The sequence below is a fragment of the Xenopus laevis genome, chromosome 6L (genome assembly GCF_017654675.1).
Source record: "Xenopus laevis strain J_2021 chromosome 6L, Xenopus_laevis_v10.1, whole genome shotgun sequence".
Lineage (NCBI taxonomy): Eukaryota > Metazoa > Chordata > Amphibia > Anura > Pipidae > Xenopus > Xenopus laevis.
In genome coordinates this window covers 31,729,735-31,754,744 of record NC_054381.1, presented here as the reverse complement: position 1 = coordinate 31,754,744, position 25,010 = coordinate 31,729,735, and the positions used below count along the sequence as shown (strand labels likewise).

At 40.6% G+C, this 25,010-nt stretch overlaps 2 protein-coding genes across 7 annotated transcripts in view; both read left to right on the top strand.

Moving 5' to 3' along the window:
* LOC108718479 (cyclin-dependent kinase 6-like) overlaps nt 1-3,112 on the top strand; it is a 114,159-nt gene extending 111,047 nt beyond the window's left edge. The window contains exons 7-8 of the mRNA XM_041565893.1: nt 2,183-2,318; nt 2,756-3,112. Of these exons, the coding sequence (XP_041421827.1) occupies nt 2,183-2,318; nt 2,756-2,911 (292 nt within the window). The 3' untranslated portion in view covers nt 2,912-3,112. The remainder of the gene's footprint in view (nt 1-2,182; nt 2,319-2,755) is intronic.
* Nucleotides 3,113-14,220: 11,108 nt separating this feature from the next.
* On the top strand, nt 14,221-23,930 carry gatad1.L (GATA zinc finger domain containing 1 L homeolog). 6 transcript variants are annotated; one of them, XM_018266279.2, is made up of 7 exons: nt 14,221-14,373; nt 17,267-17,306; nt 17,486-17,725; nt 19,381-19,506; nt 21,712-21,771; nt 22,255-22,438; nt 23,018-23,930. In XM_018266279.2, exons 3-7 carry the CDS (start codon nt 17,486-17,488, stop codon nt 23,203-23,205), a joined length of 798 nt encoding a protein of 265 aa, XP_018121768.1. In that variant the 5' UTR covers nt 14,221-14,373; nt 17,267-17,306; the 3' UTR covers nt 23,206-23,930.
* The last annotated feature ends 1,080 nt before the right edge of the window (nt 23,931-25,010 follow it).

The following is a 25,010-nucleotide window of genomic DNA, read 5'->3' as shown; positions in this document are numbered from 1 at the left end:
TTATAACATTACCCATCATGGGTTCCTACCATTCTCTTGCACCCGGTGCAAAACCATGCATGCAGCAGGAGGTAAGTAGCCACAACTACATGAGAGTCAACCCCATAAGATATATTGGATCATTCATCTGACACCCAACTGCTGCATGAAGAGAGAATGAAGAGAAACAGATGCTGAGAGAGGGATAGTGAAGAAAAACTTGATTATTTCAGAAATGATGCAGAATATTTAATTGATTGTATTTAGAAAGTTTCTTATTTCAGTATAATGAAGCTTATATTAAATTTTCATTTTCACAATAGTTCCCCTTTAAGAAAAAAAGAAAACATCGGTACCCCTTTAAAAAAATAATTTGGGGTTTATTTCACTGCAATTCCCTTTTCAATCCATATTTTAGCTTGTCTGATTGCTGTTTGCACACTTTATTGGCCTCTTTGCACCCAATAAAACTCTCAGCTCTAACCTCAATGCCCTTTGTTTCTTACCAACCTCAATGCTAATGCTTCTTTCAAACCATAAACGTTTTGTGACTTCTTTCCTTGCACACAAGGGCACTACTGACAGGTATGTTTGTTAAGCAGAATGTTTAAAACACTCCATTTTCCTAGTGTATATGTTGTCCATTCTATTCCGTTTTGCACTTGCAACAGCTGCTGAACCTTAAATAAGTTAGTATGTTAAAGAATGGGCAATTATAAGCAATGTTTCTATTGGTCTTCATTATTTCCTTATTTATTTATTTTTTATAATTTTTTAATTACTGTATTTGCCTTTTGACTCTTTCCAGCTTTCAAATGGGAGTCACTGACCCCATCTAAAAAAACAAACAAATGCCCTGTAAGGCTATAAATGTCGTTATTGCTACTTTTTATTACTCGTCTTTCTATTCAGGCCTCTCCCATTTATATTCCAATCTCTTACTCAAATCAGTGCATGGTTGTTAGGGTAATTTGGGCTCTAGCAACCAGATTGCTGAAATTGCAAACTGGAGAGTCGCTAAATAAATAAAGCTAAATAATTCAAAAACCACAAACAAAAAAAAATGAAAACCAGTTGCAAATTATCTTAGAATATTACTCTCTACATCATACTAAAAGTTAACTCATGGGTGAACAACCCCTTTAATTTCTGTTCACTATTTACTGCACCATAAGTATTTGTATCTGTACTCAAGCACTTTCGGCGCAGGCTTTAGAATAACATTTGCACGCTGCCATAATATACAAATTGGACATGTCTGGTTGTTTGGGGCCAGCATAAGGAAACCTCTATATTTTTATCTTCATTTTTTTCAGTCGTAAATACAGCTGGATATTGACCTTAAAAAGCAAAGCGATCATTTGCAGCACTAGAGAAGGCATACAAGTTAATGAGGAATCCAACCTTCACATATGAGCCTTAAAGCCACCTAAATCAGGTCTTAAATGACTAATCAGCTGGACAAGTACAATGATGCCCCCTAGTGGTGCTCAGTAATCACTAATGTGCTCAGTAATCAACATATTCTGCAGTACTGTACAGATATGGGGTTTTAATTATGAATAATTAGTGATGGGTGAATCTTACCCGTTTCGCTTCGCCAAGAATTCATAAAAAATTGAGAAAAATTGAGAAAATTTGCCAAAATGCGCGTCAATTTTTTTTTTCACCCATCTGAGTCTATGGGCATAATTTTTGCGGTGAAACTCTGCAAAAATTTTTGCTCATCACTACTCTCTATGGGAATTAACCTTTATGTTATTCAGAGCTTTGTTGATATTGGGTTTCTAATAGACCAATGCCTTCTAAGCCAAATAACAATTAATATTTTTGAAAATTGTCCATGCCTCTGCTCTTTTTTTCCCCCTATTGTGCAAAGGCACGATTTTAAAAACAAGATCTGCTCTCCCCAAACCAAAATGGCTGCAAAATGTAAAATGTACTGTGTGTGTCAGCCTGACTTTTATCCACAGATCAAAAATTGTACAATTTGCAGCAATCTGGGGTGAAACAATTCTAACACTTCCCAGCTGAGGGTCCCCAAGCAGCATACAGGGACAGCCTCATGGCCATTAAGAGTAAGATTTAGGCTGAGCAGGTATTTGTTGCCTTGTTGCATATTCTTGTTGTGACTATAGCAGTATATCATTTAGAAACAGAACATCATTTATGCATTTGCTAATGTCTGTTTTCTCTCTCACAGTGTGATTGGACTCCCAGAGGAAGACGAGTGGCCCCATGATGTGGCTGTTCCGAGGGACGCCTTCCATGTTAGACAACCTGTGCCCATTGATAATGTTGTTCAAGATATAGATGAGCAAGGCAAGGACTTACTTATTGTAAGTGAAAGAATTCCATGCTACTGCAGCTGCTTTAATTTGGAAGGAGCTTCATGACATTAATATTTATTGCTTAGATTTGCTGCTCTTGTTGCTGAAAAATCATCAATTAGGTTTAAATGAGCAATGTGTTATGATGTGTTTTAGTGATGTGCGGGCCGGCCTGATAGCCGCGGGTGGCGGTCGCCAAATGCCGACTTCGTCTTTTATAGATGCTGCGCCTGCTCGCCCCACCGCTTTTGTGTCATCGGCGGGGCAGGTCTATAAAAGCAACGCGGAAGTTGGATGCGGGTGGGTGCGGGCCAAGGGAGTGCGGGCCAAGGGAGGGCAGGTCAGGGAAATCCCGACCCGCACATCACTAGTGTGTTGGTTACCAGTCCAGAGCCTTAGTGGGCACCAGTTACCTAATACATTTATTATTGTTTCCCTTTTCCTAGAAATGCCTGACCTTCACTCCAGCCAACCGCATCTCTGCGTTCAGCGCCCTGTCCCACCCTTACTTCCATGATTTACAGAGAAGCAAAGACAGTGTAGACTCTCACAGGCCAAGCGGCCAAAAGGATGAAGGTTCTGCTGGAAGCAACACTGCTTGATGTAGGGGAGGCACATGGACAAAAATGGGGTCTTGCCGGAACCCAATGGATGTGGAGCTCCTCACAGAACCTTTTCTTTACCCATAAGCATCTCTTCCTGGAACACTGCTACCGTTCCTCAAATCAATGCAAGCCGAGTGCAGCTTACGTGTCTGTCTTTTGAGTTTATTTTTTTTGTGTTAAATCTGGATGAATTCCAGTTAAAAGCAACGCTGCTGATTTTTTGCTGCCTTCTTACTGTCCAGCATTGAAGCTGCCTTATCAATTAGATTAACTCAGTCACTGCCATAACAGGATGGACTCTCGATATACAGCTGCTAAAGCCAAACTGGCTTCCTTAAAGAGCCTCTGCCTTATCACCAGAGCTGCCTTTAGGGGGTTGAAATATGGGGCCCCTCAGAATGGCAGTTGTAGGAATGGAGCTAATTAGCTCACCAATAATATAGTCAGTGTGGGAACTATTGCTTTATGTCAGTGTTACCCAGCTTGCAGCCTTTTAATTGTTGAAATGCAACTCCCAAATGATGTTGTTGGGTTCTGGGGGTTGTTATCCAACAACAACCGAGGGGCTTTAGGTTGGGATTTTATATGAATTAAATAACGGGTCCATTCAAATTGTTTATGCCCAGGGTCCCAGCATAACAAAATGAATCCCTAATTATCAGAGACTTCAGCGGTACATGTAGTAAGTGTTAGTGACACTGAATTGGTTAGGGGTGTTTTTATATATGAGATGTGTATAAGCAGAGAGAAAGTATACCCTGTTTATAGGCTGTTTGCTTCTTTGGTTGCATATAGCTTTCTGTTCAGCGGGAACATGCGACTTCCAGCTGATGTTGAACTACTACTTATAACAACACAGTGTTCACCGTCCGCTGTTAAGGCATGCTGGAATATTTAGTTCAACAAAAGTAGGAAGGTCGAACATTATACGTTTCTAGTGTCAACTATTCACGAGCACATAAATCTATGTAGAAATCTGCTTCCAAGGAAAGCAATGTATTTTCAGCTAAGTACGGTGGGTCGGCATATTTTAGTGTCTAGTGCAAAAATTTAAATGAGCCCTGCCTATAAACAGAAGATCTATATTCCTTTTTATGACAATATTTGTGCTAAGATGAAGATTCTGAAAGGTTGGTTTCTATATAAGTGGGCATTTAGCCTGTGGTATAGGATGTTAAAAGCACTAAACTCAATGCATCATAGGGCATCATGTGCTGGCAGCTCAAAGTTCTGAGGCTTGTTCAACAGCAGGCAAGATTGGCCCTATAAATTGGATGTTTTAGCCCATATATAGACAAATTGAAAATGAATGTACCATAATTATACTGACATGAATTATATTTACCAGCCTTCAAGGCAGGTAATGAAACCAAGGGTCCCATCCGGTGTATTTCAGGTGCTACAACCATATGAATGTGCTGTAACTGCCAAAGGGTCAGTAGAACATTGCTTGCAGCAACACCTGCGGGATTAGTTTGAACCTAGAAGGCAACGTGGAAATATTTATAAAGGTGGGAAATAGTGATGTGGGGGCCGGCCCGATACTTGCAAAACCTGCGGGTCAGTCACCTTTTGCGTTTTGTGGGCCGGTTCGGGTTGAGCTCTTCTGCCTGCTCTCTGCAACCTTAGACTGCTGGCTTCAGACGTCTGGCTTCCGGTTTTATAGGCATGCACCTGCCCATCGGCGGCGTGGGGTCTTTAATTGGAGGGGGGAAGCCACAGGTGCGGGTTCGGGTTGAGCTTTTCTTGACCCGCACATCACTAGTGTGAATACTAAAAAGATGGTGTATAAACTAGTGCACGGCGCATATATAAAGCTCTGTTTTCCTCTACACCATCTTTATAATCACAGAAATAACCTAGTACAAAAAAGCTTTTTAATGTAATACTAATGCAGAAAATTACACCTCAGGCCTGGTGTAAACCATTGAAGTCAATGGCACAAATTCAGTATGCAAAAAACTGTTTGAAAAGGGCGTTAAAGTTGCCCAACTCGTCTTTTAAAGGAGAAGTAAAGTCGGAAGGAAAGTAGTTTACCACTTGGGGGTGCCAAATGTTAGGCACTCCCAAGTGAATGTATATACTTACCTGAAACCCCCGGGCCGGTACTTCTATCAGCAGAAAACTGCACCGGCCCCGGGTTATACCAGCGAGCACCACGGAGCGATCCTCTTCCTGCTTCTTCTTTCTTCTCGCGGCTGCGCATGTGCATTAGAGTGAAAAGCTGAACTTCAACTAAAAAGTCGGCTTTTTCATTCTACTGTGCATGTGTCTGCCCCAGGAAATTTGAAGAAAGAAGCCGGAAGAGGATTGCCCCGTGGTGCTCACTGGTATAACCCCGGGCCGGTGCAGTTTTCTGCTGATAGGAGCACTGGCCTGGGGTTTCAGGTAAGTAAATACATTCACTTGGGGGTGCCTAACATTTGGCACCCCCAAGTGGTCAATGACTTTCCTTCTCCTTTAACTAGACTGTTACACATTGCTACACTTACGCTATATTTCTTTCTATATAGCGTTATCACTATGTGTGATTTTATTGTGATGGTAAAGTGTCAGCGTGTGGTATGAATTAATTTTTTTTGTATTTTACACTCACCTTTATAAATATGTCCCTGTGACTATGTATCTGCAAGGGAACATGCTGCTACATGGTACTGAATAACTGAATACATATGATATAACTATAAATGACTGTGTTTATATATTTTTATGGACAGAGTTAAGTCCATATTTCTCCAGTGTAAAACTGCATGCATAAACATGTTTGCTCTAATTTAATGGAGCCTGCCAAGCATCAATATGGAAAACGAACACCCCTACATGCCCATAATGTTCACCCAACCCCTCCATTGCAATCAAAGCCTGCAACGTGTACTAACCCCTCCAGCACTGAAGCCCCTCTACCTCTACACCATTCATGTTCAACCTCTGACTTTCCACTTGGTGCCTTTACAATACTTACGTTTAAAAAGTGTTCATTCCCCAGTCTTCCAGGCTTTTGAGGGAGCCGGGAAAAGCAATTAATGGGTTTACCAGTTTGTGGACGCAAAAGGAATGGGGCCATGATTATTTCCCCACCTACCTCTTTTGCAGGGAAATAGAAACTATATGAAATAGGGTACATTGAGTAATCAGTGGAGAGGTTTGGAAGCAATGGGAAAAAAAAGATATCCCAAAAAGCCAGGTTCCTTTCACTGATATGTCCCTACCCCTTTCTGTCCTCTCGTTGCTTGTTTGTTGTAATGTTCAGTATGTTCTCAGTGAATTAACATGTTGCATATAAGAGTTGTAATCTATAGTTTTCTTTACTTCTAGAAGAATCACAGCGGGGAGGAGAGAATCTATGATTAGCATTCAAAAAACAGATTTCAGGTGCTGTTACCTGGTGTTGGGATCTTACCATTTAATTGTTTTTATTGCCCAAATAAGTAGCATGGATTAGTTGTACAGGAATCACAGCACCCACTACAGTTTTGTGGGTTTGAGGAGCTAAAAACATACCCCTGACCTGTGCTTTCAGTAACAGATCTGCATTAAAGGAGAAGGAAAGTTGTCTTACACTTGGGGGTGCCAAATGTTAGGCCCCCCGAAGTGATTGTATTGACCTGAAACCCCCGGGCCGCTGCTCCGATCAGCAGAAAACTGCAATGGCCCAGGGTTATACCAGTGAGCACCACTGAGCGATCCACTTCCGGCTTCTTTTTGCTTCAAATTTCCCGGGGCAAACGCAGGCGAAGTAGAACGAAATAGACGACTTTTTAGTTAAAGTTCAGCTTTTCTTTCAACTGTGCATGCGCAGCCACGCGAAGAAAGAAGAAGCAGGAAGAGGATGGCTCAGTGGTTCTCACTGGTATAACCCTGGGCCGGTGCAGTTTTCTGCTGAAGGGAGCACCGGCCTGGGGTTTCAGGTAAGTCAATACAAACACTTGGGGGTGCCTAACATTTGGCACCTCCAAGTGCAAGAAGACTTTCCTTCTCCTTTAACTAAATCAATAGCCTCCAGGTAAGAAGGGCCACTAAAAATGGAAATAACAGCCTGTTCAATGTTGAGCCTTTATAGAGCACTGGGAACATAGGGAGGCGTATTTATCAAAATTAGAATTTTTTCTACTTTGAATAAACTAATTTATTTAAAAAATCCGAATGTAAAAAATTCTATGAATACAGTCATGGAAAAAACTCGAATACCTTGAAATTGTCGAGTTTACAAGCTCAAGAAAAAATTTCCAATCGAAAAATGGCTTGAATTTTGCATGAACTCGCTAGCTTTTAGATGCCGAAGTTTTACATTCAAGTTTTTTTATGCTTAATAAATAGCAGACATTCAAGTTTTTGAAAATATAATGTAAATTTGTGAGTTTTTGTGCGAAGAAATTCAAATTGTGGCGAATATTTGAACCTGAACTTTGATAAATCACCCCCTTAGAGTCTTTACAATGCCTTATATATATGTGATAGGAAGCCCTTTGCAGTTAGCACAACCTTAGGTTATTTTATTCATTTTGCTCCCAGTGCTGAAATCCATAATAACCACAGATATGAGCTTTTATTATTCTAACTGGTGTAGGCCGAATCTCTAATGGCTGATTGGTTGGTATGGGTTAATGCTCTTGCTCAAACATACTGCAAAATTTCCTTGGCAGTAGCAACTTATCAGAAATGCATTTTACTATGGGAGAATATTAAAGCAAGGACCTGGTTAGATGATGCACTTGTGCAATTAAGCACAGGTATGGGATCTGTCAATCGGAAACCCGTTATCCAGAAAGCGCCGTATTACGGAATGGCTGTCTCCCATAGACTCCATTTTATCCAAATAATCCACATTTTAAAAAAAGATTTTCTTTTTTCTCTGTAATAATAAAATAGTGCTTGATCCAAACTAAGATATTATTAACCCTTATTTGAAGCAAAACCAGTCTATTGGGCTTATTTAATGTTGAAATGGTTTTCTAGTAGACTTAAGGTATGAAGATCTAAATTATGGAAAGATCCATTATCCGGAAAACCCCAGGTCCCGAGCATTCTGGATAAAAGGTCCCATACCTGTAGCAATATTCGTAAACCAGCCCACATATCTTCTATGGGAAACTGCTATTTTAGACATTCACATGTACTAAGGCATTATTATAAGGAGCCAATGAGCTCACATGTAGGTTTTGACATGTGTTTTTTCACATTTCTTACTCCGCACACTGCTCTCCCTGTGTGAGTCTGTGGTGTATTTACTACATTAAAGGCCCTGGGAATGTCATTTCAACTGAGCTTAAATCTGTTCAGTAAATCTTACATTGAACCTAAATATATAAACTATCAAGCCCTATGGTTCTTTGCTGTAATCTTTAGTTAGAACTCACAGGAGAAACCTCTGACTGCAGGCTTTCAGACCATCTAATGCAGCACTAACACATTCTGCAGCCTACATTGGTTTGTATAGAGAAATGCAGTCTGCAGCATGCATCTAAACTGAATAGTAAGGGCTCTTACAGATGAGCAGTTTTACTTGCGCAGGAGTATACGCACTGAATTATTGTCAATGGGGCTGTACTCACACAGACTCATGTATGCGCCGAACGCAGGTAAAATGCAACATGCTGCGACCCAACCTTCGATTGGCGCTTACATGCGTCTCTGTGTTTCATTTAACAACAGCGTTGTGCTTTCTTCCGTTCAGCCGCAGGGGAGCGCAGGAGTAGAAGCACTTAATTATTGTGTAGGGGTATGTACTTACACAGACGCATGTATGCGCCAAACGCAGGTTCGGATGCAGCATGTTGCATTTTACCTGCGTTCGCGCTGCGGCTGAACGGAAGAAAGTGCAACACGGGAGCGCAGGCAAAAATGTCCGTGTGTAAGAGCCCTAAGGCAAGTGATTAAAGACAATGTGGGGGAGCCTATCATTTGCCACCCCCCAATAACTTTTCTCCTCCTTTAACAATGTTATTCACATAGTATAATGAACAGGAAGACTCCTTACATTTTACTTATTTTCAATAAGTAAAAACAATACTTATTGGCAAACACTTTAGGTATACACTGCTCTGGCTCCAATGCAACCATGTGCTGTGCAGTGAATGACTGGCAGTCAGGACCTACTTATCACCCCAACTTGTACTAACTGATCACACCCCAGGAAAACCCCTGTATAGTTGCACTGCTTCCAGTTACAAATGTTATAGTTCTGCCGCATACCTTTTCTCTCACTCTGCACTGGTGGTGCTGGCTTTGCACAGACCTGGTTTGGTCCTGTAGTAGCTGCAAAAGTGTATATGGAGCCGCATACACTCAATTCATGCAGCTGGGAAATTTATTATTTCACCAAAAATGTCAATGTTTTGGGGGGGTACACCTTCCCCTCAATCCTGACCCCCCTGAAACGTTGTTGGTGTTATAATAAATGGGGTAAGCTCCCCAACTGCATGAATTGAGTGTGTGCGGCTCCATATAGACTTTTGCAGCATTGCTTCCAGTGTCAGACCAGTATTGGGCATTGTCTGCAGCTGGGGGGTGCTCTAACTTCCAGTCCAGTTCCATCGAGCATTAAATGACAGTGATTGATCATTTAAACCTCCAGCAAAAACTTCATTTATTTAACAAATGTAACCTGTTTCCATTCAAAAAGTGATTCAAAGTCCATTACAATGTACAAAACCCAGAATACTTAGCCATGATCAGTGCCTTAGACACCAAGAAGAAAGAGGGAGAGCAATAGGGGCCAATTCAAAGGCTTAGACAGGGTCAGACTGGGGGGCTGCTGTTTCGGGGGCCCCCTCTGGCCGCCGCATGACGGTTGTGTAAAAGATCAGCCGGTCGCGGACTTGCGGCAAATAGAAGAGCAGGATGCAGATCTGGGCCGGCGAGGCCCATCGTGTATTTTCCCGGTGTCCCGCCAGCCCAGTCCCACCCTGGGCTCAGATCCCTACTGGGCTATCATTCTGGGTCAGATACTGATTGGGGATTAACCTGATTAGTCCAGTGCAGATAGCTCATACCTTGATACTCACCTTCAGAAATCAATGGATTATATATCATGCTGCCCTATAGTCTCTATGTGTAATAAACGTTTTTTGCTTCTTATGAGTATTAATTTACATAAAAACCATTTGACAGTCAACTTTCAGTTCATTCTCCATTGCAAACTAAGGGGAGCGTCTATAAAGATGGAGGCCAGCATTCACGTTTAATGAGGTTAATCTGAGATTAACAGAATTTCCCCTTCATTTATAATCAGTCTATCAATGTTGTGTGATTTGAGGTTTCACCATCCCACTTTGTGAAATGTATGAAATAACAAAGGTGGATCTACCAAGATACCACTGAAATCAATGGGAATTTAAAGGGGCCGTTAACATTTCGTATGACGTAGAGAGTGATATTCAGAGACAATTTGCAGTTGGTTTTTATTTTTTTATTATTTGCTTCTTATTCAGCAGCTTTCCAGTTCGCAATTTCAACAGTCTGGTAGCTATGGTCCAAATTACCTTAGCAACCATGCTTTGATTTGAATAAGAGGGTCTGAATAGAAAGATAAATAATAAAAAGTTGATATAACAATAAATGTGTAGCCTTACAGAGCATTTGTGTTTTAGATGGGGTCAGTGACCCCCCTTTGAAAGCTGGAAAAAGTAAGAAGATAAAGGAAATAATTCAAAAACTTTAAAAAAAAAAAAAAATAATTAAAACCAACTATAACTGGCCACTCTATGACATACTGAAAGTGAAGTTAAAGGTAAACTACACCTTTAAGCAGGGCCGGACTGGCAATCTGTGGGTTCTGGCAAATGCCAGAGGGACTGCTGTAAGATGCCATTGACATTCACTATTTGGGGGGCTGTTGGGGCCTCTTGTGTGGCCAGTTGTGGTCTCTGGGTACCTGAAATGCCAGGGCCTATTTCGATTCTCAGTCCAGACCTGCCTTTAAGGGAGCATCTACTTTTTCGGTTTGGATATTTGTTTTGTTTCTCTAATTACTTCTTTTTTCCAAGATCTCCTGAGTAGTCAAGTCAATCGATATTAAACTATTAAAGATACTTCTTGTTACATACAGTCAGATTCTAGGAAATTCGAGAATAGTACATTGATAGGTAAAAGGGAGACAATTGCTCTTTTTGATAAAAGTGTCATTTCCCATGATGTTTTTGTTGCTTATAGAGAGTTCAGGTGTGAGCGTGGGGTGTTCTGTACATTATGCATGCTACATATCTAACCGACCCCGTGTATTGTAGGCTGCATGTATGAGCAACTGAAATAGATGTCCTAATAGCTTTTGTAATTGTCTTTAGTTAACATGTTCCCACTAATATATATATATGTGTGTGTGTGTATAATTTAACTTTACTGCAGCACTTCTTACATTCAGATTCAGTGTGTGGGGATTTGAAAGATTGTGGCCTTGTGCTCCAGTGAGATGGCCACTGATATAATCCCCCTAGCGGAATGCACTGCTACCTCTTGCTTGTCTCATGTATCTGCTGCCCCTGCATTCCACCTCCTAGTAGCAGATTCCAGCACCTCCTACTAAGTCAAGATCTTTATCTCAGTCATAGTTCCCTCCCTATTTCCTTCCCTCTTTCAATTATTTTTCAATTTCTTTTTCAATTCTGTTATTTAAAAATTGAAAATAAAAACCACAGAGGAACATGACATGGCCAAATTGTGATGTATGGCTAGCAGTCAGCGAGGGGCCGTCTCCACTTGACCATGTTATTTTGAAAATTGCTGCTTCCGAGATCCTGTTTGTTTTTTGCTTTGGGCATTCAAATATTCTTTAATAAAATAATCCAAAAAAAAAAAAAATCTGTTTTCATTGTTTTTCTAACCAATAGCTGCCAAAGCCGGGGTACTAATGTCTAATTGTTGCTTCCAAAAAAATCCCACGTGCATGCTTAAAAGATAAAAAGCATAGTTTTATTAAATCATTTTAAAATATCAAAAACTCCCCACATGGAGCCTAAAGCGTTTCATGCTTACCTAGCACTAAGTCAAATGAGATTGCCTATGACTAAGTGCTAGGCAAGCATGAAACGCGTTAGGCTCCATTTAATAAAACTATACTTTTTATCTTTTAAGCATGCACGTGGGATTTTTTTGGAAGCAAATGATGTTGTACCTCTGTTTGGTCACTAGAGGGCCCCAGCATGCTATTATTGGTTTACATAGATCTATTTCCAAGTAACCTAGTTATAGGGGCAGATTTACTAAAGGGCAAAGTGACTAACTAGCGCAACGCCTCCATTGCCTTCGGCTTCCAAAGCTCCTGCGTCTTGAAACATCCATTTATTTATGGTATTAAAGGAAAAGTAGCACCAAAAAAAGTGTTTTAAAGTAATGAAAATATCGTGTAGTGTTGTCCTGCACTGGTAAAACTGATGTTTGCTTCAGAAACACTACTATAGTTCATATAAACAAGCTGTTGAGTAGCAATGGCGGAAATTGAAAAAAGGCTATATGGCACAGGTTAAATAGTGGATAACAGATAACACCATTATGTTGTACAGAGCTTATCTGCTGTGTAGCCTGAACCTTTTCTCCTTTGAATGGCTGCCCCCATTGCTACACAGCAGCTAATTTATATAAACAATAGTAGTGTTTCTGAAGCAAACACAACAGTTTTACCAGCGCAGGGCAACATTACATTATATTTTTATTACTTTAAAACAATCCAATTTTTTGATGTTACTGTTCCTTTAACAACACATGGGCAGTAACATCATCTCCCTGAGAACAAACAGAGTTACCGGCTTGCCACACCCAATTTAACCAAATTTCTTGTTTCCCCTGATATTCTCATTATTATATTGGCAGCAATAGAAACACGTTCATTTAAGCCCCTCCCCCATCTTTCTACCGGTCATAATACCACAAGCAGCCGACACAAGCGGCTCTGGCTCAGTCACAGCCAGACATATAGGGGCAGATTTATCAAAGGTCGAAGTTAAAAAAACTTTGAATTCAAAAAGACCAACCGAATGGAGGTCGAAGTTTTTTGGGGTCGAAGTGGCAGAATTCGGCCTACTACGAATTGTACGATTTGAAGTAGCGCTACTTCGATCTAATGCGATTCATTTTTTTTGAACTTCGATCTCCCAAACTCCCCCAATTGCCTCCATACAGGTTCTAGAAGGTTCCCCATAGGCTAAAACAGCACTTCTATGCGTAAGTGCCGGAGGGTACGAAACGCGTAAGGTGGGCCATGTGGGGTCAGTATGTATCTAAATTTCTGAACTTTCTGTTCAGTTTTCAGCCTTATGAAACCGAACAATAATCTGGCCAATACATGAAAAACATTTAAATACTAAAATACTCACCTCAACATGGCTTAGTTACTTTCAAGTGCAGTAAATGTCTTATTATTACAGAAAAAGCAAATCAATCAAAAATAAGAATCTTTTTTTTTCTAAATTAGCATTGCTGTATTTCAGAGCTTTCTGGATAATTGATTTCTGTATAATAGATCTCATACCTGTAATTAAAGGATTGGGTTTAATCATTAAGCAGAATATAGTTAAAGATACGGTTGCCACCTGTGTGCTTTTGAACTGGGTATGAACACTTTAAAACATTGAGAATACTGGATAGAAATCCAGCCAGTTGTATCTAAGTGATGCAATAATCTTGCCCTGATGTCATAACTCCACCGACATCATTGTGCCCACCTCTGATGTCATCATGCCTGTTCCTACATCACTGCCCCACCTAGGGTTGCCACCTTTATGTCTGGCTGAGACCGGGCGGGGGGCGGGTCCGTGATGTCAGTGGGCTGACCCGTGATGTCAGTGGGCGGGGCTATGACACAGCAATTGGCCGATCGGCGTGTCAATCAAGGGAATCCTGCCCGGTTTTCATTATTTGGAAAACCGGGCAGGAAGTATAGACCCGGGCAGCCCCTCAAAATACCGGGCTGTCAGGGTCAAAACCAGACAGGTGGCAACCCTAGCCCCACCCCCAATGTTATCTGCCAGGGGCAACCCTACCCATGGAACAAATTTTGTAAAATGAACATGGTATTTAGGGGGTGGGGTCACAAAATAGGCGTGGTCAAATAAAAGTCACCACCCTACGCACAGCAACTTTTTTGTCCCTCTTTTTATTTCCAAAATGTTGTCAGATATGGTTTTAGCCATCAGCAAAGGCGGCAACCCTAGTTATGGCTGGCAACCAACACACAAAGAAAGTATTTGTTTTAATCAATAAAGCAGGAGCTGTGAGAGAAAAGAATAGCGCCTGTCCTACATTACTAGCACTTTCTTTCACACTGAACAACTTTCTGACCAAAGCGCCTCGGCTCCGCGCTTATATAAAGTGGTCGTGACGTCACAGTCTCGCGAGATGAGATTTGTGACGCCAGGATTAGGTGGGCGGCCGGAGTGAAGCAGCTAGACGTTAATCGGTGTTGCGGGATATTTAAACAGCGATACTGTACTGCGGCATGTGTTAAGGAAATCGGGATTCAACGGCGGGTATGTAGTCCCGCAATGACTCTAATATAGCGCACCGCCACCTTTACTCGGGTTTATGCGCTTCCTCAGCCCCCTCCTGTCTGATGGTTTATTCCGCTTCCTTGTGTTGCTTTACCGCAGTGCTGTTAGGACATGTACAGTGTGCTGAGGAGAAAGGGAGGTAATAGAAGAAGGGCAAAAAAGAATAAGAATTAGAGTGGTTAAAATGATCCAATAATAGAGATGAATGGTGGGAGCAAAGAGGGTTATATAAAGGAAAGAGAATATTTGAGATAAGAGAATTATCTTGTGACTTGTCTGTCTCCTATAAGCCTCTCTCTCTCATGTGACACATGAGCTGTGACTAGTGACCTGCAGGACTCGACTACTGGGGAACTGACAAACTAATGTCCCCTCAATACACCAAATCTGTCATTACTACAGACCGATGGGACACAATCAAGTGGATTTATTACTCACATCTCTCCTGGCCATGATGTGTATTTCCTATTAGACGAAATCCAAGGAAGGGAGGAGAACAATGTGGAGAATAAAGCTGGCCATACATGAAGAGATCCGCTCGTCTGGAGACATTGCCAAAGGAGCGGCTCTTTAACCAATATGCCCACCAACTATATAGGGGTAATCTGAACATTCAGCCTAGGGCCTAACGATCGGATTACAATGAGGAGCAATGGGCTCCAACGGGTCAGTTGGTGGAAAAATTAAACCTTCCTGATCTATATTGTGGCCAGATATCGATCGGGAAGACCCGTCGGAAGCAGATAAATTGCCTAATTGGTGTAAAGGACAGATATCAGCAGCTTTATCTGCCGTGTATGGTCACCTTAACAGAGAGCAGCAGGGGATAAAGGAATGCAGCATTTAATATAAACGAGGAGATGCCAGAGCTAAAGGGAAAGGAATAAGGGTGAGGTCACTCCTGGCAATTTGGAGAGATTTAGTTGATTGGCGACTAATTGCCTCTTCTTTGTGGCGACTAATCTCCCCGAGAAATTGTCGCCCAAAGAAGAGGCGATTAGTCAACAGGCAACTAAATCTCCCCGAATCGCCAGCTGTGACCTTACACAAGCAAAGGGAGAGCAGAAGATAAATTGGGGGGAGGGAGACGGTAAAAGGAGGATGGGAGAAAAGTGGAGAATAATAAATAATGCAACAGAGCCAATTGGTGTTCGGAGAGTAGGGGACATGGAAGAAGACGAAAATCCAAACAAGAATACGTTAAATTGAACTGAATAAAATGCAGAAGGTGGTGAGTTCAAAAGGTGTGGTTATGGGGTATGGTCTTTTATCAGAAACATAGAATGCTCGGACATGTGACAGTGTTTGTATTTAGGTAAAAAATCTATATTTGCTTAAATAGTACATTTCTAGAATGAGCAGCACATGCATTCACCTCCACCATAGATTAAGGTACATTTCAACCTTCTCTAATTATTTTAAAGTGATACTGTCACTAAAAAAATATTATTCAAAATATTAATGTACATTAAAAGTTACCTATAGCACATGTTTTTCACTGATAAAGCTGCTTTTGTAAGTAATTGTTACTTGAAGTTCCTAAACCTGACTGTTTTGCCAACCTGACTGTCCCTTCTCAACTTGTCAGTTTCTAATGCTAACAGACTGCTGAAGCACCAATATGGCAGCCCCCTTAGAGAAGAACATGGGGGATGTAAAAAAAATCTGCAAATACTTTTATGGCAAAATTATAGATAACATGCAAAGACAATTATAAAAGATGTAAAAGAAGGTTGAATTTCTGGTGTCAGTATCTCTTTAAGGTCAATGTTGAGTGTCTGTACCATTTTGTTCATCTGCTATGTTTTTGCTCTGTATTTAAAATATGTCTTTATTCCTAATTCAGGTCCTATTTCAGCCATTTGAATTTTAGGCAGTGATATTCTGAGACAGTTTACAGATCATCTTTTTTGTTTTTGTGGTTTTCAAACCATTTAGCTTTTTGTTCAGTGGTCTCCAGTTTGAAATTTCTGCAGCCATCTGATTGCTAGGGTTCAATTTACCATAGCAACAAGGTGGTCGCTTGATTGAAAGACTGGAAAAAGGAGAGGGCTTGAATAGAAAGATAAGTAAAAGTAGAGAAGCACTGAATCCACTATTTTGGATTTGGCCGAACCCCCGAATCCTTCGCTAAAGATTTGGGTGAATACCGAACTGAATCCTAATTTGCATATGTAAATTAGGAGTGGGAAAAAAAATGTACTTCCTTGTTTTGTGACAAAAAGTCACGTGCGTTCTCTCCCTGTCCCTAATTTGCATATGTAAATTATGGTTCGGATTCAGTTCAGCCGAATCCTGGTTTCGGTGCATCCCTAGTAAAAAGTAATTTGTAGCCTTACAGAGCAATAGCAAATAAGGCAAATCATTCAACAGCTAATAAAAATGAAGTCCAGTTAAAAGGTAACTAAGAAAGGACATGCTATAACATAGGAAAGTCGACTTAAAGGAAACTAACCCATTAAGGGCTGGGACACACTGGGCGATTTGGGGAGATTTAGTCGCCTGGCGACTAATCGCCGCGACTTTCCACGACCAATCTTCCCCGAATGCTTCCCCTCGCTCTGCGCCTGGCTAAAATGAAAAATCGCCTGCGCTAATCACACGCGGCGATTCGTTTTCCGAAGTCGCCCGAAGTTTCCTCGTGAGGCAACTTCGGGCGACTTCGGAAAACGAATCGCCGCATGTGATTAGCGCAGGCGATTTTTCATTTTAGCCAGGCGCAGAGCGAGGGGAAGCATTCGGGGAGAAAAGTCGCTGCGATTAGTCGCCAGGCGACTAAATCTCCCCAAATCGCCCAGTGTGTCCCTACCCTAAAAGTCTGAAGGAGTGTTTTTTAATTGTGACGAATAACTTTGTTTTTCATCTCTTACAGATAACTGGCAAATGAAAAGCCACAGCAGAACTATATCAGGGTTGGTCAAACCGTTTTCAATTATAGTTTATTCAGTGTAACAATATTTAGGTGTGCACCTTTCTAAAATCCTGTCCTGTTTTATTAAGTTTTACTGAGATATTACTGGCCTTTGTCATGTTGTTTGCTTTTCTAAGCACAGGAGTGTAATGGTGTCTGTCCTTCTCTGTTATGATACAGATGCCGCTGGGACTAAAGCCAACATGCAGCATGTGCAAAACAAACACATCTTCCATGTGGAAGAAAGGAAGCCAAGGCGAGATCCTGTGTAATAACTGCAGCGGCAAGAGCAGCACTGCTGCTGGTGGAAACAACAATAACAACAGCAGCAGCAGCACAAGTGGTAGCAGCTCTTATACCGGCACAACCTTTGCAAGTACTTCCACCTCCCAGCAGAGTAATGGTGGAAACACTAAACAGGTATTGGTGCCACTGAGATTCATTCTGTAATGATTCATTGTTGCCAACCTTTGGATATTTTTTTATTATCCTTAAAGGGATACTGTCATGGGAAAATGTGTTTTTTTTCCAAATACGCATCAGTTAATAGTGGTGCTCCAACAGAATTCTGAACTGAAATTTGTTTCTCAAAAGAGCAAACAGATTTTTTTATATTTAATTTTGAAATCTGACATGGGGCTAGACATAGTGTCCATTTCCCAGCTGCCCCGAGTCATGTGACTTGTGCTCTGATAAACTTCAGTCACTCCTTACTGCTTGTACTTGTATTTGGAGTGATATCACCCACTCCCTTCCCCCCCCCCCCCAGCAGCCAAACAACAGAACAATGGGAGTAACCAGATAACAGCTCCCTAACACAAGATAACAGCTGCCTGGTAGATCTAAGAACAGCTCTCAATAGTAAAGTCCAGGACCCACTGAGACACATTCAGTTAAATTGAGTAGGAGAAACAACAGCCTGCCAGAAAACAGTTCCATCCTAAAGTGCTGGCTCTTTCTGAAAGCACATGACCAGGCAAAATGACCTGCGATGGCTCCTATTATAAATAATAAAAAAAAAAAATACACTTGTTGGGTTATGAATGAATTTTTATATCGTAGGCTGAATTAATTGCAGTGTAAACGGTGAAATTTAGAAATAAAAGCTACATCTTAAAAATCATGACAGTATCCCTTTAAAAAAATGATACCAAAAATGTTTTAACTCGTAAAAAAATGTAATTGTGTTATAATACTGAATACGGCTGTTAACTGTTGTAGAACTTGTTAAATGTCTAGAATGGATATATGTACTTTGTTGCATTACTTATATCTATAAAATTCTCAAAAATAAAAATATTTAAAAAAAATTTAATTGTGTTATTAAAGGGGTTGTTCATCTTTAAATTAACTTTTAGTACGATGTAGAGAGTGATATTCTGAGACAATTTGTAATTAGTTTTCATTTTTATTATTTGTGGGTTTTGATTTATTTAGCTTTTTATTCAGCAGCTCTCCAGTTTGCAGTTTCAGTAATCCGGTTGCTAGGGTCCAAATTACCCTAACAACCATGCATTGATTTGAATAAGAGACTGGAATATGAATAGTAGAGGCAATAATGATACATTTGTAGGTTTACAGAAAATGTGTTTTTTAAATGAGTCGGTGACACAAATTTGAAAGCTAGAAAGAAGGCACAGGATTAAAAAAACTATACAATATAAATAATGAAGACCAATTGAAACATTGCTTAGAATTGTCCATTCTATAACACATTAAAAGTTAACTTAAAGGTGAACCACCCCCTTTAAAAGGCATGTAGCACAGGTATGGGATCTGTTTTCCAGAAACCTGTTATCCAGAAAGCTCCAAATTCTGGAAAGGTCCTCTCCCATAGACTCCATTTTATCCAAATAATCCAATTTTTTTTAATTTCCTTTTTTTGACCCAAACTAAGATACAATTAATCCTTATTGGAAGCAAAACCAGCCTATTGGGTTTATTTAATGTTTACATGATTTTCTAGTAGACTTGAGGTATAAAGATCCAAATTACAGAAAGATCCGTTATCCAGAACACCCCAGGTCCCTTCTGGGTAGTGATCGTATGCATTTTAATGTTATGTTGTTTTTCAGTCGAAGCAGGAAATCCACCGCAGATCAGCTCGACTCAGGAACACCAAGTACAAAGCTACGCCGGCTGCTGAAAAGAAGGTTTCTACTAAAGGAAAGGGCAGGAGGCACATATTCAAACTGAAAAATGTAAGAGTAATGAGTCACTCTGTCTGCAGCCATTTGTCTGTAGGTGGAGCAATGACTTTTTTATTGCCAATTCTTTCTTTGCAAGGGATTATTCTGTATTTTTATGTTGATGACTTGCTATAGATATGAACTGTGTGTGTGATAGAGAGACACCGTCACATTTAATGGGGGCAGCATACCTGGAACTGTTTTGTAGTTTTATTGGTTTAATCCTTCCACCAGGATAATCAGGAATGGTTCAGTCAAGAGATGTGCGGCAATAGTTTTCCAGCTAAATAAGAACCGATTAGGCTTGGGTGGGGCAATTGGCAGCCTCTTTGAAACTGGATGGTTTGTAGCTGTTTAATCAGAATTTCTCTCATGTGGATTGACTTACCCCAAACACTCCTGTGATTTAAAGGAATTAGTATATAAATAATAGGGATGCACCAAATCCACTAATTTGGATTTGGCCAATCCCCCGAATCCTTTATGAAAGATTTGGCCGAATACAGAACCAAATTCAAATCCTAATTTGCATATGCAAATTAGGGGTGGTAAGGGGGAATCATTTTTTACTTCCTTGTTTTGTGACAAAATGTCTTATGATTACCCTCCCCGCTCCTTATTTGCATATGCAAATTAGGATTCGTTTTGGCCTGTGCAGAAGGATTCGGCCGAATCCAAATCCTGCTGAAAAAGGCCGAATCCTGGATTCAGTGCGTCCCTAATATATAAACCCTTTTAGAGAGAATGTATAGCACTGACATAAAAGTTCTAATGCTGTTGATTCTACTGTGTAGTTTCCAATTATACCGCAGCTTGGGGAGCAGTAACATCAAAGGGAAACTGGCATGATCAGGGTTAAACCTTGCTTTATATGAAAGGCATTGAATTCTGCAAAATCATTCCAATTAGATTGGAGTTAAAGGGGTCCTTCACCTTCAAACAACTAGTTGCTTTCAGACAGATGACCAGAACAGACAGATCACATGCTAGGGCACCCCTACTCTAGCATGTTAATATACCCCAGAATTCTCAGCTGTTAGGTTCCCAACTCAGATAATCTGTAGTGTATGGCTTCTTAAACTTGCTCCTTGATGTAACCAACAGTCATGTCAGATGGTATTATATGAAAATCTAGAACATGTGAACGTTTGTCTGAAGCAGCCACTGCAGTGACATCACAGAAAATCACACAAATCAATCCCTACCCTGCACGGCCCTTTGTTTAACTGGTTGTTTGGCTACTATTGATCTGATTCAGCCAGTCTGATCAGTGACTCTCAAGGGGCATTGCTGACTCTGATATCTCTGCACTGGCTGCAACAACTTGCACAGCAAGGATAGGCTCCTATTGGCTAATTCAGAGAGCGGTGAGCTAAAGATTTACTAAGGGGGTGATTTATCAAAGGTCGAGTTTTATTTTTACCTCGAATGCACTCGAAACTCGAATGGTATCTTATTTTAAAAAAGAATTTGAATGACAAAAACCCAAATATGTCCGTTCCAGTCCCGCAACCCCAAAAACTCGAATTAATCAAATTTTTGGCAAAAAAGCTTGAATCACTGAAATCATTCCAGTTTTCGGGCAAAACCGTCCGAAAAAAACTCAAACATCAAACAGGCTGTTAACATCCTTAAATGGTTCAAGGGAGCACTGCCATTGACTCCTCGTTTTTTTTATTAAATTAAAAATGTGAGTTTTGACCAAAACACAACTCAAATTTTTTTATCGTGGAAAAACAACTCAAACCTTAATAAATGTCACCTGGCCAGGCACAGATAACTTGAAAACACTATTTTTGAAAATGTAATGCACAAAGCTTCTTATTTATTGCAGTTTTTAGAAAGGTCAACATCAGGGGAGAATAAAGTTAATTTAGGGAGGGTACAAGTAAAAGAATTTCCACTGGAGAACTTATAATGACATGAGGAAATAGCAATAGTTAATTGTTTTGGCTTAACCTGCCTAAATCCTAATTATTCTCCACTAATGAACATCCCCTTTAACTGGAGAGATTCTTGCAGTAGGTTAGGGACCCTTGGGCCACCCGCAGTCCAGAATGTTTTGTGGGAATGTATTACTAATAATTCAGCTCTGCAATAACAGATAAGTGTGAAGAGTGTGAGTGACAAGTCCAGATGGGATGTGGTGGTATTGTAGCATTAGAGTGCATGTACTCTCTCATTCCTTCATTCTGCTTCTTTATCTTTTGTGTTTAGCCAATCAAGGCACCGGAATCTGTATCCACCATCGTCACATCAGAGTCCATCTTCCATAAGGTATAAACGAATGACTAGTGCTGTATATTCCTTTATTTCTTGTATCATACGCACTGCACAGCTCTAGCTATTCACACCTGGAAACATTCACGTGTCCGGTCTGCACATTTTTACTGGGCATTTCAAGCATAATGCCAAAAATATCTGCATGTCCCGGACAGTGGAACTTAGTGCCCCTGCTCGCAGCAGTTATGGGCTTTTTAGTCCAGGTATTTAAACTTAAAACATATAATACATGGAACCCAACGCTAAATGCATTTGATTGCCAAGCCATGATACATGTCTGAAATGATTGGTCACCATTGATCCATTTTATTTAGTCCCTTCTTATTATGGGATACCAATAAATACATTCCAATGTTTTGTCCCTTCTTTTTAAAGTATAACAGGCATTGCAGAGTTCAAGAAGTAAAATGTAAGTTGTGACAAAGCATATAGATAAATGAGTGCAGTATGTGACAAGGGTGTTTTGTGTCGCTGCAGGGCCTCTACTACCAGATTGGAGATGTGGTTTCTGTTGTGGACGAGGAAGATGGTAAAACATACTATGCCCAAGTGAGAGGTTTCATACAGGATCAGTACTGTGAGAAGAGTGCCGCCCTCACCTGGCTCATTCCTACATTGTCCAGTCCAAAAGACGGGTTTGATCCCTCCACATACATTATAGGTTAGTGATCATTCTCTGCTCCTTTTATTTGCCAAAGTAAAAGCCAGTGGTCTTATAAATATACTGGTGATGCTCTGATGCCTCTTCTGCAGGGACTCTCTTACTCACGGCATTCGATAAAATGTGCTTTGTAATACATCTTTTTTTTGTTTGTTTTTTGGCAGATAAGGGTTTCCAAAACAAGTAAAGCCATTGTAGCAAAATTATATATCTAAAATATTGGCAATAGAGGGCAGTTTTTGTCCACAAGGTGCAATTTAGAGCCCAGTAACATAAATTTTTCCCCGAATTCTGGTGTTTGGCGTTCAAGTGATGTCTGTACCTGTTTTTGATGAAGGGATGTAGGGAACCCTGGAGCTACAACCTGGTTCAGAGGTAGGAGTAAGTCCAGGGTTTCCCCTGCATCAATAGCTGCACAATTGCTGTTGTGGGGTTGTACTTTCTTTCTGGATAAAAAAAAAAGGAAATCTGTCAAAAATGATGTTTGTAGCTTTAAATAGGTCTCTATGGGAGAAATGATTCTACTTGATAGCATTATGGTGTCTTATTTTATTCCATTCTTTTGCGTTTTTCTTAAAGGGCCAGATGAAGATCTCCCCAGGAAGATGGAGTGCTTAGAATTTGTGTGCCACGCTCCCTCTGAATACTTCAAGTCTCGCTCTTCCCCTTTCCCTACCATTCCTACCAGGCCTGAGAAGGGATTTATTTGGACTCACATTGGCCCCACCCCAGCCATCAGTATCAAGGAAACAATGGCCAACCACTGATTCAGTGATTCATAGACTGTATCGTCCACACCAGCATTTCTCATGTGTAACTAGGATTGCCACCTTTTCTGGAAAAAAATACCAGCCTTCCTATATATTTATCTTTTTTCCTTAATAATAACATTGGGATCAACCATCATTTTTACCGGCCAGGCCAGTAAAATACCGGTCAGGTGGCAACCCTATGTGTAGCTGATTTTGCCAAATGAATTAAACAGAGAGAGTTTGTTGCCTTTAGAAGAAACGTTTGGGGCACAGGCATAGCACCTGAAGTCATGTCTAGCAACCAATCAGCACTTGCACTGAGCTATTCCTGTAAAATGGAGAACTGAAGTGCTCGGTATAGTTATTAAACATCTGAGAAATGTCAACTTCCATCTAATGCCATTAGAGTAATACAGTCCAAGACCAGTCCAGATGGGCAGTGCTGACATCCCTCCTGCTTTCTATGGTAAATGAACACTGTGGGGTTTAATTAGTTAAAATAGCTTCACAGTGTGACTTTTTGTGCTTTCTCTCAGAAGAACAGGCTTTTGTGGCCGCAGTACAATTATGGGAGAAGAACACAGGAGAACACGGGCAGGGGTTTGAACTAGTTTTAGTGATTTGGCTTCTGATACCACAGGCCCAAGCATGAATTGATTCTGAAATCATATATGATGGTGGGATATTTTTTATTTTATCATTTTAAAGGTGTACAGTGTAAATAAATACCTTGTACTATATATTTCCAGTGTGCAATGTTACTAAATATACAAGAGGAAGCAACACTTTGCCTCAGGCAACTGTTAGTAAACAAAACTTTTTAAATGGAGTTGATGTTGCATATAAATCCAGACTTCAAACCCCATATTGTGTTATTTGTTCGGACTTTCTAAGGAAGGGGTTGTGGTATATTTTTCCCATCACTCCAGCTGATAGCTGGGAAATAGCAGCTGCTTCTATTCCTTTATTGATCCCAATAAGCAAATCAGGCGGCACTCCAGATGGGTTAGTGGAGGTTTAATGCAAAATTAGGGTAACCACATCGCCTTACGCATTTCGGGAACACATTCCCTTAATCATAGGCATACACAGGGATATTCATCACTTCCTTAAAGGGCATGTAAAAGCAAAAAAATAAAATCCAATTTTTACTTTCTTAAATGAAAAAGAAACCTATCTCCAATATACTTTAATTAAAAAATGTGTACCGTTTTTATAAGAAACCTGACTGTATGCAGTGAAATTCTCCCTTCATTTACTACTGTGGATAGGAATTGTCAGATGGTCCCTAACTGCTGAGCAGGGAAACAATCATACTTATGAACAGCAGGGGGAGCCCCCGCCTTACTTCCCAGCCATGCAGAACTCAAGCAGCTTTGTTTATGACGATCCCTAAGCAGCCCAGACCACACTGAGCATGTGCAGAGTCTTAAGGTGGCCATAGATACACAGATCCTATCGTACAAATCGAGGATTCGTACGATTTTCGGATTGTGTGTGGCGTGTGCCGACATCTTTCGTCCGGCGAAGATCGGTTGTTTGGTCGATTGGTTAGGTTTGATTTTGACCCAACCGATCCCGCCAGAGCCCACGGCACATCGTAATTGGATCGTTCGGCCATACGCCCGAACAATCAGATTACCCCCGATATAGCCATGTTTGTTAATGGCATATCGGGGAAAGATCCGCTCATTTGGCGATGTGGCCAAATGAGCGGATCTTTGCATCTATGGCCATCTTTAGTCTTGCAAAGATATTTAACAAAGTTACAAGATGGTGACCCCCTGTAGCCAACTTTGAAAGCATAAATCATTTGTTTG